Below are 17,742 nucleotides of genomic sequence, written 5' to 3'. Positions count from 1 at the left end.
CCGGTGATTGTTAGTGCAGCCTGAGACACGTGTGTTAAGGTGGCCGTCATATAAACATCCACTTCCTGTCACAGCTTTCAAAATAAAACGTTCGAATACAAAGTTAGTTCTTTGAGCGTGAATAGTACTCCTGTATATCACTGTATTTATTTTACTTTTATTTAAAACTTATTTTACTTCGTTTTACAGTAAAGTTGATATTAGCTCAGCCCTTTAATTTTTACTCCTTTTAGACCTTACAGGTTCTGCAGGAGTTTTTGTTACTCGCTAGTAAACAGACCATTCAAACAGGGCTCCTCTTTCTTTGATCAGTGCCAGCTCCAGCGCACACCCACTGCATCCCACCTTGACTATATCTACACTTTCGTTTACCTAGCACCTAGGCACGAGAGACCTGCACTAGACTTTATGTTAGCACACGCTAACTACTGCTATTTGACACATACCTGCGCGTCACGCTTCATCCAGAGCTGCTCTCCAAATTTTTTTGTGTCTTTATTCCTCTGTGCCACTCCACCATCATAGCTGCTCTGATAAGCTTCCACGTGATCATCAACACACAAAGTTACTTGCACACTGGGCGCTCTGTGATTGGTTGAGGTAACCACGCTTCACTTCCCAAAAACGATACAATCAAAACATCAACACATGAAAACAACTGTGTATTCCTGATAAAGGAAATCTTCCCAGAGACTCCCAACCCTCCTCTAGCTTGTTTACTTCTTTGTTTGTATTTGGTATAACACTATCCTCTAAAAATGTATGCGTAGAATTTATCATATATCAAACACTTCTGTTTTTTTTTCCTGCGATATTTGCTTCTCGTCTGTTAAAGGTTGTTTTGCTCACTATTTTTTTTGTTTGTTTGTTTGTTTGTTTTTATAACAGTAAGGTGGTAATGAATAGCGTTTTAGCTGTTGTGGCCAAAAGTTGAGCTGTGCCTGAGTATATTGCCGTAAGCAATTAAATTAAGTTACCATGACATACTTCACAAGCTTTCTCTTTCTGCCCAACAATTGGATACTTGTCCTGCCCCTAGGTTTTCTCCTGATAAAACAGGAAAATCTGAAGTTGCAAGCAGTGGCAAAATACTTTATAGTACCTTTATTTTGAAGGTACAGACTACCTTCTTCCGCTGCTAATGTGTCTGACTTTGTGTAAAGACCTGTACAGTCTGGGTGTGGATGACAATGCTACTACACCAACAGGCGTTGATGCCTTTGTTTCTTAAAAAAAAAAAAAAGTCTCACTTACCCACCAGAAGCGCCCATTGTTGCCAAATTTCAAGCTTTAACTTAAACTATCGAGCTTGCACATGCACAGTTCCCCCCACACACTGGAGACTCTTCATCTTTCTGCAGATGAATGAATTTAATCACTGGAATAGCCCTTTATTTTACAAGGCAGAACTTTTGTGAATGGAAAACAATGTCAGTGGTTGATTTTTTTTTTTTTTTTAAGTGAGTCAGTTTTCACACAGACAGCCTGGGAAATAGACACAACCCCTCCTCTCCAAAGTACCCATGGTGCATGCTGGGACCTGCCTGATGGCTTCACTCTGCTGCCTAATTGGAATCTGGATGGATGCTACCTTCATGTGTTTTTCACCTGGAGCTCTAATGTCTGACTTCAGGCAGACAAACACTGGCACAAGCTGATTTTGGTGATTTCAATGAACAATGTTTTTTTCTTTTTTTTTTTAAATCATTTTTTAAATGCTGATTAAAAAGGCCCCTCTTCTCTGAGGCTTAGCTGTATGTAAAACAGACTAAGGTTAATACAAACGATTTCAATTGAAATCCAAAAGAAAAAAAAAAATCAGAGAAAGGACAGTTTATTTTTCTATTGTGATTTTTTTTTTCTGTCACTCCTGCAGTGGGGAAGGTGTCAGGCATGACAACAATCAGCACCCAAAAACTGGCATTTACACTATTTTCTGCACCAAAGATTTATATGATTTATTGACATATTAGACATTCAGATTAAAAAGCGAAGTTTTCTTTTCTTTTTTTAAATCAAAAAACAATTTTTGCATATGCACTGCGCAAGAACTGTAAAGCGTCGCCTGCAGGGGGCGGCAAAATCAACACATTTCGGAAGTTTCCCCAGGAAACTGAAGTCAAAATGATTATCAAATTACAATTGGTAAGACATCTGCCTTTGGTTTTGTTAACAAAGGAAGTGTAATTAAACAGACTTTTACATTAGAATCTATCTAATGTAAAAGTCTTAATTTGGGGAACAGACCCAGCTAAATGGTATCCAGTCTTCATTAAGTAACATTTGCAGTGAGGCATCAACAGAGACAGTTTGAGGCCTGCTGGGTGCTGGACGCCATTTTTGGGCTTTCTGTTGAGCCAAAACACAACCCACACCCTCCCTCTGTCTCTATTTTTCCCACAATCCATCTATTTCCCCTTCTATCCCTGGCATGTTCATATAATAAAACATGTAGCACAGAAATGATTGCGCACCATCCTCACAGATTTGTAAAGCTACAGTTTGTTAACAGGCTTTCAAGTCCAAAGCAGCATAGCACAAACTTTCTCCCTCGCACACTTAATGCCCTTCTATGACTCACAGCGCTGCTCCAGCCATAAAATGTCATGACCATTTATGTGCACGCAGTCCAAACAGACTCCTGCAGAGGTTCAGCTCATTTAAGGCTGCACTCACATTTTGAAAGTAAGTGATCTCTATTTATAGCAGACACCACTTAAACCCTTTTTCTTTAGCTTTAATTCAGAATAGAAAACCTTACAACTGATGTATGAACATGTTTGGCCGTTACTGTTTATATTTTTTTAGTGTTTATACTGTGAACAGAAGCAGATTCATATGGTGACCATGGTTGGCCTGGACATCTTTCGGAGTCCTTCCTGATTATGGAGCCCAATCTTTAAAGGCGCAGAGCACAAAGAGGTCAGAGGTTGCATAGATTACATATGATTAGAGAACTAAACCATACAACTTTGGATGACTTGTATTCAGAATTGTCTTCTTTAACCATCTGTTTACATGTTTTTAGAGTATCTACCACAATGTAATCAGACTACTTTTAGTTAACATATGTCACCTTAATCAATCAGGTAACATGTAATCAGAGCACTTTACCAAAAGCAATCAGATTAGATGTAATCAGACTGCCACCTAAATTTATCGGATTACATTCTCAAAGTACGTTACTAAAAGAATTCATTTATAATTAATCAGAATATTTTAGCTAATCAGAGTGTTCGTTAAAGCAACCAGATTACAGAGTGTGTCACTTGAGGTATTCAGATTAAATGTAAACAGAGTATGTAACCTATAGTAATCAGATTACATGTAATCTGAGAATTTGAGATCAAGTAATATGAATAAATGTAATCAGACTATGTCATCTGAAGCAATCAGATTACATGTGTTTAAAATACATCACTTGAATTAATCAGATTAAATGCAAACAGAGCGTTTTAGCAAAAGAAATTAGATAACATGAGCTTTTGGAATGGACTACATTTTTTATATATAATTGCTTACTGTGCTGTAACGATTAGGTAATTTTTTTTCAAAATTGCGCTCATTAAAAATGTAAATAAAAATGAAAAAAGAAATGGGTGTTTAGTATTCTCTCTGTTTGTGAAATTAAAAACCAGTTAAATTATGATCAATATGAGAGTGGATCATTTCACATTTGTGCAAAAACATACGAAGATGACACTGTGTAAATCGAATACCCTTTTTTTATTTATATTTTTTTTTACCAGGAATTCAGCAGCTTTGACAGACAAAATACAACTTATTACTTCTTGTGTTTTACCTTTTCTCCCCAGAATTTCAGAAGGGGAAGTTTCCCAGAGAGCGCAGGAAGAGGGCTTTCATGATGGATGAAAAACAAAAGTTAAAAAAAAAAAATTCCTTTACACGAACAACAGTCCCGTACAAACATGTTACATCCTACATCTGACATGTTAAGTTTCCCTACTGCATTTGTGTTTCATGTCCTAACCAGAAGCTAGGGGGACTTTTATTTTTAAAAATAGGTACCAAAATGAAGTTGGCCAAGCTGAAGCTGAATTAATCCACATTACTGCCGAGCATGACCGCAAAATGTTCTTTTGTAGTCTTTTGTGCTGTTCAGAAGCCAACAAATGTAGCCATTTTTAACATCTCCTCCCCTGAAGTCAACCTGCAGGTGCAAGGGATAAAACAGCAGCAGATATGTTCAATGGTAGTCCATGAAAAAAAATTACACATTTCAGATTAAAAATGTACAGAAACACACATTTACGTAGCCAGGCAGCTTTAACGTGCCCTTATTTTCCCAATCATGAGCTCTCACAGTTCCAGGTTTATATACAGTGCCTGTTTTTAAAAGTGCTGCACATTTTAAGTCAATTCTTACACATAGAAAAATAGGCGGAGGAGAAACAGACATAACTGTTAAGCATTTTGCTGACAAAGCTGTGAAACTGACATAGAAACTTTATCCTCTATATGTAATGAAATGCTTGTTCTGGCTGCGACAAACACACACACACATTCAACTGAAACACTGCATAAGCGTTCAAAGTTTCTCAAGAAAATATTCATGTGTTCACATTCTTAAACAATATACACTGTACACACTCTGAGGGGATGGAGACCATGATTTGTCTCACCCCCCCTCTGAATATGAAAGCACTAAAATTTCTACTATTTCAGTGCAGTGCAAAATTAGTCTGTTTTTTAAGACATTCTTCTGAAGATACGACATTCAGTGTTTCTCCATCTCTACAGGATTGAACGAACATCTAAGATCTGCTTCTGGTTTAACTTACACAACAGGGAAAGTGTGGGAGGAGATTTCTGTAGGCACGACCATGGATATAGATCCTGTCTTTTCTCACACACACGCACACACACGCACAGGCCCACTGAATGTCACCTCCCTTTTTTTTTTTTTCAACTTCGCTCCAATTGGGTCAACTCCCACAGTCCAAAGTGGAGCAAACAAAACAGACAACAAACTGCAAAAAAAACATATTTCTGAGTCATCACATGGACTCTGCATTGCTTTATGAAGGAATTATTGTGAAGTCTGTAGTCTCGTGACGGCTCGTTTAACAAACAAGCGCACAAACGGAGCCAACTGAGAGAAAGAAAACGCCCTTTACTTTCCTCCCCATGTCGGCGTTGCCTTGATGAAGTTGCTAACCATCGACTCAGGCTAGAGAGAGCTGAATGACAGGCTTGCTGGCTCGCGTGAAGAGACAAAGATACAGAGACAGAGAGGAATCCGAGTCTAGCTGGTGTTGACTTTGAGATTCTTCATGCGGTGCAGCAGCGAGTCTTTCTCCATCTGAGCCTCAGCCAGCGCCATCTTGGCTCGGGACAGCTCCAATTTCAAACATTCGTTTTCCTCAATCAGCATCTGAAAACAAACAACCAAAGGCATCAGTGAGGAAAAATGTCTGCTTAATCTGTCGGCTCAAAATGACCAGAAAACTTCAAATTGAGTTATGTTGGCACAAGATTTTACAGTGAAAATGCTCTGATTCCTCTTTTTAAACACTTGCCACCTGTTAGTTCGAAAAAGTGAAGCCCAGTGATGATTTACGATTTAGACCAGAGGACAAAAGCAGTATTACGTTACTTCTTGATGCCTTACTTGTGCATGAACTTGATGGCCTAACCAAACCATAAATGTCAGCAAATGTTGCAACAGATCACTTCTAGACATGAATGCAACGTTTTTGGGTGACTTTCAAAACTTTGGCAAAGTGGCTCAACAGCGCCCCCTGGATAATTTTCAAAAAAGTTACTTACACGTATTGGTATGATATTTGGTATGCATACTAAGTATAAAAAGACCCACAAAAAAGCCTCTTGCAACAACACCTCAAACTCAACAGGGAGTCAGCCATTTGAATTTAGATTTTAAGATTATGCTCAGTTTCGCATTTTGCATTTTTGTTTGAATAAACTCCAAATTTGGTCAACATGTTTAAGACACATTAAGGATCAAAAGCTATGAATAGTTCGAGTTGATATCAAAGGGTGTGGTAGTAGCAGAGAATCAAAGTTTGTTGTTTTGGGCGTTGTTTGGGCCTCACCAGTACATGAAGTTGTCTAATATACAGCATGGCTGCTCGACAAACTCTGATGTTTCATAATTTCACTGGAAGAAAAAAGTGCAACACACGGCGTCCAAAATAAGGTGTGATGGCTCATTCAACATTTCTTGAGGTACTAAGATGAAACTCTCATTCTTTAATGTGCGTTAAGTTGTAAACACTCCTTCCATTGCAAACAATATGGAAGCCAAACACAGAGCTGCAATGGACTGAAAAACAGAATTTGGCTCCACTTGTAAATGATCTGCAAAAAAAAGGTCTCACTTGTTCAGCATTTAGTGTTAGTAGGAGGAAAACACCGGCAGAAGAAAAAAGAAAAAACATGCGTGGCAGCTTGTAATTCTCTGTCTTTTAGTAAAAAGCAGTTGTTGTAGGCTGCATGTTATGCTTGTTCTCCACTATACCCACACAAGATGCCTTCAAAGTGTTTCACCTTTTCTTTGCTGGATGGAAGCGGGCTGGTGGGCGGGGCTTGAGTCTGTGTGGCCTTTGGTACTGTGCAGATGCCACCAACAGTCTCAGGGACCGGGCTCAGAGTGCTGTCAATCATCACTACGTCTTTCTTGGGTTTGTTATCCACCGCTGTGTCCACTGTGGAGAAAAAAATAGACAGGTTAATTTGTGGGTGTGGATGTACCGAGCGTGGACGTAAACGCATTGAAGAGGACATGTTATGTAACCGCAGTGAATCAGCGCTCAAGTGGAGGTGGAGATATCTGGCAGATGAAAACGTGTGTTTGTTTCGTACCTCCCACAGAGAAGGAGCCGTCGTCGTTCCTGTGGATGATGAGGCTGTCCACGTGTAGCGTTATCGGAGAGGGCTCCGAGTCGGACGGGTTGTCGCGAGGACCGTCGTCCTGCAGATGAGACAGCAGATGTTAGATATGTGTAAGTGTATGAGTGTGAGATGGAGAGAAAGAAAAATTGTATACACCCAGGTTACCGCTTCAGTTCCACAGGAAATCGACTCATATGGGAGGATCCCGAGAGACGTAGGAAGGCCTTTCTATATCATTAAATATTCAGTTTAAATCCAAATTCCAATTAGGCCATGGCTCAAGATATTTTGCTTGGTTGTAGAAGCTGCTGCACAATTTGGCATTGACTTATGAGCTCTATTACTGCGACACAATTGGACAAACTGGGACAAATACCCTGCTGAAGCCATGCGAGTAAACAGATCTGCTTCGGTAACCTCAGGCTGCGACTTAAATTCTGAATAAACTCAGAAAAATAAAACCCAAACATCCAAGGCCCTCACCTTTAGGTTGATGTGTGTATCCCTGACACTGATCTCCATGGGCAGCACCTGCGGCGCAGAGTCGTCCTCCAGGAAGTTAGCCAGGTTGCGCATTGTAGACATCAAGAAATTTGCCTGGTATCCATGGAGACGCAGCTGCAAAAAGCCATTGCGCTCAGCCAGTGGGGAGTGAGCGGCGGCGCAGGGCCCGCTCTCCAGGCGAGCACGCACCTCTGGACTGTGGAGGCCCCGAGTGGACACAGAGTCGAGCTCTCCTCCAGCTATGAGGGAAGAGAAGATAGCGATAGTTAGCGTTAGCTTTTATTGCGAGGACTATGGAAAGCCTGCATTGATACTAAAGTTCCAAACACACTGATACCTGACGTTGAAATACACCCAGCGTGAAGTACAGCTGAAGTCCAATCATCATGCATCATTAGCGTTACGGTGTTGCAGGATCAACGTTAGCGTACAGAATTTTTGATGGAGGTATTGTTCAATTTTGCAAAATAAAACTGGCTGATGTAACCACGATGTAACCTCTGTTGGTTTTACACAGGAAACACATATTTTCATTTTTTAATGCCACTCAATTCAATCGCATTTTGACCCTTAAGGCCAATTTTTCTCCTCAAGATAACTCCTAAATTAAAACCTAAGCCTGCTGTACATGTTTGTTTTGGAAAACATGTTTACTCCATGCTTCACGGCTAAGAGCTGGTTTGTTTTAGTGTAGGTGTTAGGTTACAGTAACTTGTTCACGGTAGGTTACTAGCCATATGTACCGTGCCGTACTCAAGCAGGATTGCCCCCCTGGAGCGCCATTCCTTCAGTAGCCCTCTACCCCCCCACCATTATTTAAAATGGTTGTCAAGAGTAGCAGTTGCACCAATTGTTAGTCATGTCCTTGTTGCATACACATTGTTGCTCTTGCAAGTGTGCCGTACCTGAGCACGGTACACTTGTGGTCAAACTGACCAAACGAACCGGACTTCAGGATTGAATAAGAATAAGGTTGGGCACAGTACAGATTGCCCATGTGTCTGCACCTTCAGTCAAGGCTTGCCTCACTTGAACCTAAACTTCTTAGCAAAGCTGGGCTGCCTCTGCGACAAAATGACATCATTAATAGACAGCGTTCTTTGTTAATGACACTGTACGGGCACAGGTCTTAGGAAATGAGAGAAACAGCTGTCGACCTGGGAATTTATTGACCTGTTCAGATCTGGTTTGCAGTTTGGTTAAGTGGTGTGTCAGCGCTAGGGCTGAACGATTTTAAAAAAAGATTGAATTGCAATTTTTCTTGCAGATATTGTGATTTCAATTCGATTCACGATTTTCTTCAAATGAAGCTTTGGGACATTCACATGTAGGGCTGAACGATTTTAGGAAAAGATCTAATTTTTCTGGCAGGTATTGCAATTCACGATTTTTTAATCATCAATAGTGATGATAAATAATCTGTTTTCATCAACTTCTACTCCTAAAGAGAGGCTTTGTGTTGTTGACCTGCTTACCAGCACTTTTAACATATAGATTGTCTACAAATTTGTAAAACAGAATGTGTATAATACTTGACACAACAGATCCTGAGTCAGTCAGGAGTGCTGCAAAAAATTGCTGCTTTGGCGATCTCAAATTTGCATTTTCTAAAATTGCGATTTTGATCTGAAAACGATAAATTGTTCAGCCCCAGTCAGCGCTCTGATTGTATTCATGAGATCACAAGTCCGAATTCTTTGAAGGCTTCAAGTTAGAGAGTAGCAACGCATTTGAAGATGTTCTCAGACGGGATGAAGCAGCAAATGGCAACAAATGCTTATTGTGAAAGTCCAGGGTCCAAGGTTTATCATGTAGACGTAGCTAGTCCTGTCTTTGAAAACAAATCTAAAAGAAGCTCAGTATTTGACTTCTTAATAGATTTCCAATTCCTTATCCTGTGATCATTTAGAAACTGATCCTCAACGCAGATATATTTTTTTCACGTAAATGTGATCTAATGAGTTAAAAGTACCTGCAGCGCCAAAACGGGGAAAAAAATGATTCAATGCAGTGAAAATCTTAAAAAATGTGTTGCGTAAGCCGCACAAGCAAACCTGAAATCAAAAAAATGGAATTTTACAAATGTTCCTTTTTGCACATATACTAAGTAAATGCTTGAAAACCGGCGATCAGCCAGGACATGGTTGTCTATCAATCTCCGAGACACCGACATCAATGCTGGCCTTAAAAACAACATGTAGCCAAGTTTTAAATTCCCCTTTCACCGTCTCATTTCCTCAACCTTACCGTTTGTGATGACTAATCCGCGCACCAGAGCGTTTACAAAAACGTATCACATCAAATGTCATTTGTGATTTCCTAACCTGCACGTCTAATTCATTTAATCTGCCTCCTCTTCCTCCTCCTGGTCTCACGGTGACCATCATGAACTCACAGCAGGAGTGGGTGGAGGCCTCTACAGCTCCATATTGCATCAGACGACATACTTTGAGGAGATGATCACATACTTTATTGTTTTTATAACGTTTTATAGCAGTTGAAGCTGGTTTTAAGGATTAAATGTGAAGTCTTTTTGACACAGATGCATGATTTTGCGTCATTTACAGGGTGCATGTTAAGGCCAGGGTGTAACAATGGTGAAGTTTGAAATGTCTGAGAAAGCACAATACTAGAAAGAGGAGACAGCAGGAGAGAAAGAGCATAGCAAGCTGGAGAAGAAAAGAAGAGCAGGAAGGAATTAAGAAAAAGGTGGGCTGGAAGGAGCGTCAGGATTTTGTACGATCCCACAGGCTCCTCGCTGCAGCGATGTTTAATTATTTCAAGGACTGGGGATTAGAGGGTTGAGAGGAAACTCCCACCTAAGCATCAAGAATTCAAAGAGAAGTTTTAACCATTGAATCTTTTTTTTCCTATTTCCTCGTTCTTTTAAGAATGAGACAAAAAGAAGCTTTGAGATGCTGAAACTGGGAACTTCAAAGCGTCCCAGACTTCAGTTTTTCATTCCTGAACGACCTGAATTTGACTCTAGGTATCAGAAAATGTGAGATTATTTGAGTCAGGAAAGAGGTGAAAAAGTGAGGGAAGGAGGAGATGCACAGAAAGGGGTGAAGAGGTTGCACACACTGCAGCTGGCAAACATGAAAAATGACGACTTTAAGGTGAAACATTATGGCAGTGAGAAATGTGACATATCCCTTTAAATGTGGAGAGAAGTCAAGAGGGGTTAATACCACTGAGAAATTAGAGAATCAGCAGAAAAGATTTCAGACAAAAGTGACCGCCTTTTTTTTTTTAAGATTAGACGACAAGTTATCTCTGAATCCTGGACAGCTGGGGTCAAAGCAAAAAGATGGGAGTGGTTCAGGAAAAAAAGAGAAGAGGAGGAGGAGGAATGCAGCCAGAAGGAAAGGACTGAGTGACTGTGATAAGACAGGGAAGGAGGAGAAAGGATGGTCTAAGGAAGGGAAGAAGATTGGGTGGAGAGGAGGGTTAAATGACAGAGGATTAGCAGGAGATGGAGTGGGAGCTGGAGGAGGAAAGGTGGAGGAGGAAAAGGGATGTCTTTTGTGAGATAGGAGGAGGAGGAAGAGGAGGAGAGGTAGTGAGGGGTAAAGCTGGCGTGTCTCTCATTGCCTGAATCAGTGGAGTGAAACTGCAAAGTGTGCTGCAGTGGAGCGATGGAGGGATGGAGGGCAAATTAGGCTGAGCAGAGGAAGAGAAGATCAGGGGTTAACACCAGCCTGCACAAATAGCTGCAGTTAATTTGAATCTGGCTCACACACAGACACACAGGCACACACTCATACACACTTTGAGTTGTGGGCCTAATGTTGCAAATAATGGGAGCACTCACTCTATTACTGTCAAATTTAACCTCTCTGTCTTTTACACACACACACACACACACACACACTCACAAAGGTAGAAAAGACAACCCCTCTCCTTCTGAAAAAATGAGCAGTCACACTCATGCACTCACTTCCTGAAAACCTGCGAGTATCCGCAGTACACGATGCCACAAAGCAAAAAAACATCCTAAAAATGACATGTGATAGACGACAAACTGGAGGAAGAAAAAACACACACACGCTTGCAATCTGTTACACACTCGCACAGTTAGAAAGAGACACACTGAGGCAGGCATGCATGTTAGGTCACAGATGGCGAGTGAACACACAGCAGTTACCTTGGCTGCTTTGAGCAGGTATTGGTACTGAACACACCATACCTGTGGGGGAGTTGAGCAGGGTAAATAAAAGGAGGGGGTTTGTGTGTGTGTTAGTGTGTAAGTGTGAGTGTTTGCTGCAGACTTTTAGTTTCACGGTGGATTTTTTTTTCCAGTAAAAAAAATCACAGAGGCCAGTGTGGTGTCTAAATGTTTTGTTCTATCTAACAAAAAAAGCCCCTGAGAAAAATATTCAACCTACAATTACCATAAAGTCTGTAATAGAGGTTTCACTAGTGCATGGCATACAGTTTGATTTTTGTTGACTAAGGCTTTGTGTGAACAAAAATAGCCCCGTACCAAGCAGAAACTCTTAGTTTAAAAACATTAAATCTGAGCTGAAGTGCTTAAATCTGAACTCCTTTAACATTATGTGAATCTGGCAGCAGGAACACCTGAAACCACACAAACGGCAAGCTGAAAAAGGTTGGTTTTGTCGTAAAAATAAACAGGTTCACAGCCGGCTTGAGTCTGAACAGCTTATTTTGGTGTCAGCACACACTGTACAGAGGAGGAGTATTTTTCCAGCTCGTTATTTTTGAAGTTATTAAATGTACAAGGTTAGCTCATGTATAAAACACTTGAAACTGTCAACCCGCTTCTTGGGCATTTGTAAGGCAACGCACAGGGTTGGGTTTCCAAAATTATCCAATCTGAAGCCCCTTTTTTAAAGGTTAGCATTAAAGTTGTATAAAATACTGTTTCTGTGTCCTCCTTCTTTTAGGATCACAGTAGGAAGACAGTTTGGCTTCGTCTATACAGCTTGTGACTGATTCCCATCATCACCTCAGCTGGTCTCAACCTAAATTTAAGAGTCTTCTCAATTCAACAAACACTCTCTGAGGTGTATTCACCCAAAAAGTAAACCACTGTTTTGTTTTATGTGGGTGGAAGCTAGGAAAAAGCTAGTCTGGTCTGCATCCTGAATTTCCCTTTGGAATAAATAAAGTATTTTTCATTTCATTAGTGTAAATGTTTCTGCAGAATCAGAGACTGCATCTCTACAGGCCAGGACAGGCCAGTGGATGGAGCAGGAACCTAGACCACTAATGGAGTTGAATTTTGAATTTGAATTTATTTATTTGATAGGGTTGATGCAGTTTGACATATTTCACAACAAAGCATGAATCTGATGTGCTGCACAGAGAGTTTATAGTGAGTGCTAATTTTCAACTCTCGCCTTTAAAAAACTAGATATATTATAAAATGTGTATTTACCAGCAATAAAATGGCAAAAAAAGAGGATAAAAGTAAAATAAAAAACACATCAACCTAAAAAACAACAAAGTCCCGGAAATTCCAGGAAACAAAAAACATGGCACACTAAAAATGGCTACAGCTCTGTTTTGCTTTCAGCCAGCACTTGACCTTAACGGTGAGGAATTTTAAATTTGTGTTCAATTTGATTTCAGTTGATAATGAATTTCATAGTTTTCCCCTTTGACAGAGAATGCTGACTGTCCAAATGTTAATCTACATTTTTGAATGATACAGTTTCCAGTACTAGCTGTAGGATTTTGAAAAAGGTATAAAACGAGAAATACACCGGACTTTACGGTAATTCTCTTGTTTTTCCCACCAAACAAAAAAAATTGAATTCTTTTAACTTCCTTTTTCTTTGTCTGAAACACCACTTAATCAGTTTTCCTCTAAACTCCACTTAGTTTTTCTGTTTGAAACTGCTAGCTTCCTACTCATCTTGACGTTTCAATTTCCTGTCTTGTGTTAAAATGTGACTAAACATAGACAAGAGTGGAGCATCCCGATGGCTCAAATCTGCTCTGAGACCTTTTCTCACATGTCCTTCCTCTCTTTCCCATCCTGTTTCCTTCTCACTCCCTGCTGTCAAAACAGCCCCAATAGGATGAAAGATTAATCCAAAAACTGTTCACGAGAGGAAAATAAATCTATTTTTGTGTCTGGATTTTGGATTCGGCAAAAACACGCACAGGCAGTCATTCCCAGCTGTTGCATCTTGTTGCTGTCCTACTTTATGGTTTAAATAATAAGAAATGCCCCCTAACTTTCATCCTCAAGCGTTAGTTGGAACAAAAGAAGAAGAAGGCTGCTGCCTACAAAAGTCTATTTTGGTGATTTGTTTTATGTAATCAGGCAGCTCACAGATGAAATCAGGAGCAGCTTGTTCTGATAGCTTAGTCTTTGCCAATGTATGGTTTATAGAGGAATCAGCCTGTGATCATTTTGACAACAATAAGGGTGTTTTTGATTTTGGTGTAATTTTTGTTGTTGTTTGAGATCAGTGTGTAAGCCCATGTTGTCAAACACTCTGCAGTTATGATGTTAGTAACACCATGAAACGTGATTCAATCAAGACATCGAGATGAGATAAAGTGAAACGTGCTTTCAGACATCTTCTTACCCAGGCTGCGGTTGCTCAGGTACTGCCTGAGGCTGACGTTCCCCAGCTGCCTCGGTGTGACCTTCCCCACCTCCAGAGCCACAGCTGTGCTCTCACCCTCTGCCTCCATGGCGACACACACCGACCGTACCTTCAGCACCAGCACTGACACCTGAGGACAAGATTGGGGAATCAAAGCTGGCAACACCAACTTTTTGATTTTCATCACATGTAGTTTCTTTTTTGGGTCTTACTATGTCTTTGGTGGGATCATCGATGCTCTGCGACGTAGCACTGACAGTGTCAGGGGACACGCCTCCCTCCTGCTCTGGACCAATCACAGCCTCTGTGGTGCTCTCCGTGGCACTTTGTTCACTGATGGCATCCTTGAAGCCTGAGATGGACACATCATCTGAAAGAGAGATGAAAGTATTCATCTATTACTTTAGGATCAGTGTAACAGTTAATAAAGCAGAGACAACTCAACAGGATACATCAGCACAGTGCTGCCACCTACTGGTCACTGCATTTGCCTACCAAAAGATGTGATGTAATCAATAACATGATTTTTAATGCTCTAAGAGGACTCAAAGAAGAGTGACAGAGCCATCTGTGAATGTAAGAGAAGATTAAATGGTTTCCGTGAAAAGAGATTAGAAATTTGATTTCGTGATTTAGTTCAGATTGGACAGGTTCTCCAGTAGTGTTTTTGAAATGAAACAAGTTTCAGAAAGAGCTTCTGGTCCTACAATTGTTTTTTAATCCAGAGGGGGGGGGGGACTCTTTGTATGAAGTGGAATTTAATCTTTAAAAAGTTTATTATATTAGTTTCCGCCTTTATTGCTTCTCTGTTTTTTCTACATTCATGTGTTGTTGGACACATTGGAAAAATTAGTTCCAGAATTGGAAAACGTAAATTAATGTCCGCTCAAGATGGAAAACAGCCGAAGAACTTGGGCAAGAAATTGTGGACCGACTTACTTATTTGATATCAGAAAGGTGAGAAAACTATTTTTCTTTAAAGAGGGGGTATTGTGTTTTTCTTAAGGCCTGATACTGTCCCTCTGGTACCCCTGTGGTAGCTCCACATGATTTTCAGCCAAAAGTAATCCCTATTTTTCTTACTCAGTTTTTTTTTTTTTTTTTTAATATATATGTTCAATATCCGCAGCTATTGGTCTTCACCCGATGTCTTTGTAATCATTGTCTTTATAGTTTTTATGTCTTTTGTGGTAAAGAACCAGATGCTGGGACACAAACACTATTAGTGTTGAATGTTTTGGTATATGACTTGTCAACAACAAGCGTTTTGATTGGTCGGATGTGTACTCGCAAAACTTAGGAAAATTATCTTGGCTCTGAAAAAACAAAAGCCACAATTTCGCTCAGTGAAAGAACGTTGCTGGAGTGAAAGCTTGCATAGAAAAACAGTAGGTTTGAAAAAATAAATAATGTGCAAAAACATTTGCACAAAAAATATGTGTCTGGTGTGCAAAGGGCTTTATACTAAAACTCTTCATTTCAGCTGCTGTCACTTTTAGGCTTCCCACTTCATCCGGCATTGTAATTTTTTTTCAATGTTTATAAAATAGTAAGCATCATCTCTTTAATGCAACTTATGCTCATTTTACTCAACAATAATTCATAATACTAGGTCTAATCATTGGTTGCTGTATAAAAAGAGTGATCTTGACTTGCCAGAAAAATTATGTATTAACCTTCAATAACAAGTCATAAAAGGATTATTTCAGTATTTATTTTTAGTAACCCAGGAGACGGAAAGATTTCCTCTCTATCAAACACAGAATTCTCCATCTGATAAAATCGAGTTAAACTCAGCCCTCTTTAATTCAGTATCACAGTTAGCTTTACCTCGCTCCAACAGGCTGCACGTGTCCGCGTCCTCCAGCAGGTAGCTGTCTATGGAGATGTTGTCCAGCGACTGTAGGGACGGGCTTTTCTTCATGTTCTTGTAGGACACAGAGAAACTGGACTGGGAGCGGTCTCGCATCAGACGACCACTAAAACACAAAGGGGGGAACAGGAAAAGGAATGCATGGGAGATCAAATTAAGACTTAAGAATCTATATTATAAATTGGTTTGGTGGCATGCTGTTATACTGATGTTTGGTGTTTATTTTTAAATTTGTACAGACAATAACAAAAAAGAAAATACAGCTTTTATTTTGTAACATCTGACTGAGTTTTGGTCTGCTGTGCTCCCAGAAAGCTGACAGCGTTTACTCCATGTCTCCTGAATTATATATGGCTTTGCTCCTTTGTGTGGTGTCGTTTAAGGTCATGTCAGATCCAAGTGTGCTACCCTCCCAAGCGCCAGAAACGATCTCACGAAAAATCACGCCAGACAAAATCAAAGTGGCTCCAAACACAGACTGAGAACACAAGGCTGAAATTAGAAAAAAGAACTGACGCAAACACGAATCTCTTCATCTTTCATGACCAACAGGTGGACGCCACACACAGGACTCATTAAACACACACACAGGTATAAGACAGACAGTGACGAGAGAGTCGTGCACACATGCAGAAACATGCCTACATGAGTTCACATCCACACTTTTCCCACTAGGAATAAAAGACCCAGTCACACACATTCACACAGAAATACAGCGAGACACAGATCCAGTGCCTTACATGTTGGACATGGAATAAAGGGAGGTGGATCTGCTGGAGTTTGAGCAGCTGAGGAGATCAGAAACCACAGACAAACTTCCTTTCCTTGGTAGAGAGAAAACACACACACACACACACCTCACATGGGTCAAAGCTAAGGTCAGGAGGCAGAAAAGGAAGTGTTAACTAGAAAAGCAATTTCTGAAGAAATTGCGCTGTGAATGCAGAATGCTGAAGCAGCTTGCGCTGAACTGCTAATGCCACGAAAGCTGAACCTGAATGACTGAAGATATGTCTGAAAATGGTTGAAAAAGTCTTGAAAAGCTTGCGCTCAACTGCTAATGCAGAATGCTGAACATTAATGACTGAAGGTTTGTCTGAAAATGGCTGAATGAAGTCTTAAAATGCTTGCGCTGAACTGCTAAAGCAAAATTCTGAACAAGAATGGCTAAAGTTATGTCTGATATCATTTGAATAAAGTCTTGAAAAGCTTGTGCTCAACTGCAAAATCAGAATGCTAAACATGAATGACTGAATTTATGTCTGAAAATGGTTGAAATAATTCATGAAAAGCTGGCACTCAACTGCTAATGCAGAATGCTAAATTAACCTGCCATGAACTCCTGGATGAAAGGAAATTAATGGATGAATCAGTTAAGTGGATAAATGAATTTAAAGTTGAAATGGCTGCATCTGTTTAAAATTTGAAACAATGAATTAAATTTTAAAGAACATTTATGGAAATAATGACCTGACTGAGGCAAAATGCAAGTCTAATCTCTGAAACGCTGTTAAAATGAAATCCTGCTTGTCCAGTGTGTGAGTTTTTAATCATGTAAGCCTGTCAGCTGAGGCCCATCTGAAGCCAGGTGTTGCCATGGTGATCATTGTTTACCAACTGCCATCAGAGAGCTGGTGGAGTCTGTTGATTCCCAACACATTTCCACTGAAATCAGGGTGTCAAACTGCCTGCAACTGTGACAAAACCAAAGGGCCGATAAGAAAAGTGATCACACCGTAGGAATCCTGAGACCCTGAGGAAGCTGTCTGTGTTAATTTCATGTCTAAAGATGCAGAAATAGGCCCATGACAGCGTTAGATAGATGAGGGAAATTTGACTGATCTCTGAGAAAATCCCTCAGGAATTAACATTGGAGTACATGGGTGCCGGAGCTGACTTTGC

The 17,742-nt window shown here is 40.2% G+C and overlaps 1 protein-coding gene across 3 annotated transcripts in view; it reads right to left on the bottom strand.

Annotated features, from left to right (window-relative positions):
* Window positions 1-3,724: 3,724 nt before the first annotated feature.
* bltp3b (bridge-like lipid transfer protein family member 3B) overlaps window positions 3,725-17,742 on the bottom strand; it is a 39,256-nt gene continuing 25,238 nt past the window's right edge. Inside the window, exons 16-24 of one of the 3 annotated variants that reach the window (XM_074697938.1) lie at window positions 16,581-16,664; window positions 15,798-15,946; window positions 14,180-14,337; window positions 13,947-14,097; window positions 11,528-11,569; window positions 7,360-7,619; window positions 6,847-6,955; window positions 6,532-6,689; window positions 3,725-5,395 (exon numbers count right to left, since the gene is read on the bottom strand). In XM_074697938.1, coding sequence (XP_074554039.1) covers window positions 5,267-5,395; window positions 6,532-6,689; window positions 6,847-6,955; window positions 7,360-7,619; window positions 11,528-11,569; window positions 13,947-14,097; window positions 14,180-14,337; window positions 15,798-15,946; window positions 16,581-16,664 — 1,240 coding nt within the window. In that variant the 3' untranslated portion in view covers window positions 3,725-5,266. The remainder of the gene's footprint in view (window positions 5,396-6,531; window positions 6,690-6,846; window positions 6,956-7,359; window positions 7,620-11,527; window positions 11,570-13,946; window positions 14,098-14,179; window positions 14,338-15,797; window positions 15,947-16,580; window positions 16,665-17,742) is intronic. The other 2 variants (XM_074697939.1, XM_074697940.1) reach the window with 2 other exon arrangements.

The sequence above is a fragment of the Halichoeres trimaculatus genome, unplaced genomic scaffold (assembly GCF_033239565.1).
Source record: "Halichoeres trimaculatus isolate MK-OKI-2021-1 unplaced genomic scaffold, fHalTri1.1 fHalTri1_scaffold_21, whole genome shotgun sequence".
Taxonomy (NCBI): Eukaryota; Metazoa; Chordata; class Actinopteri; order Labriformes; family Labridae; genus Halichoeres; species Halichoeres trimaculatus.
The sequence above is the reverse complement of the archived record's forward strand: the minus strand, read 5'-3'. Positions and strand labels throughout refer to the sequence as shown.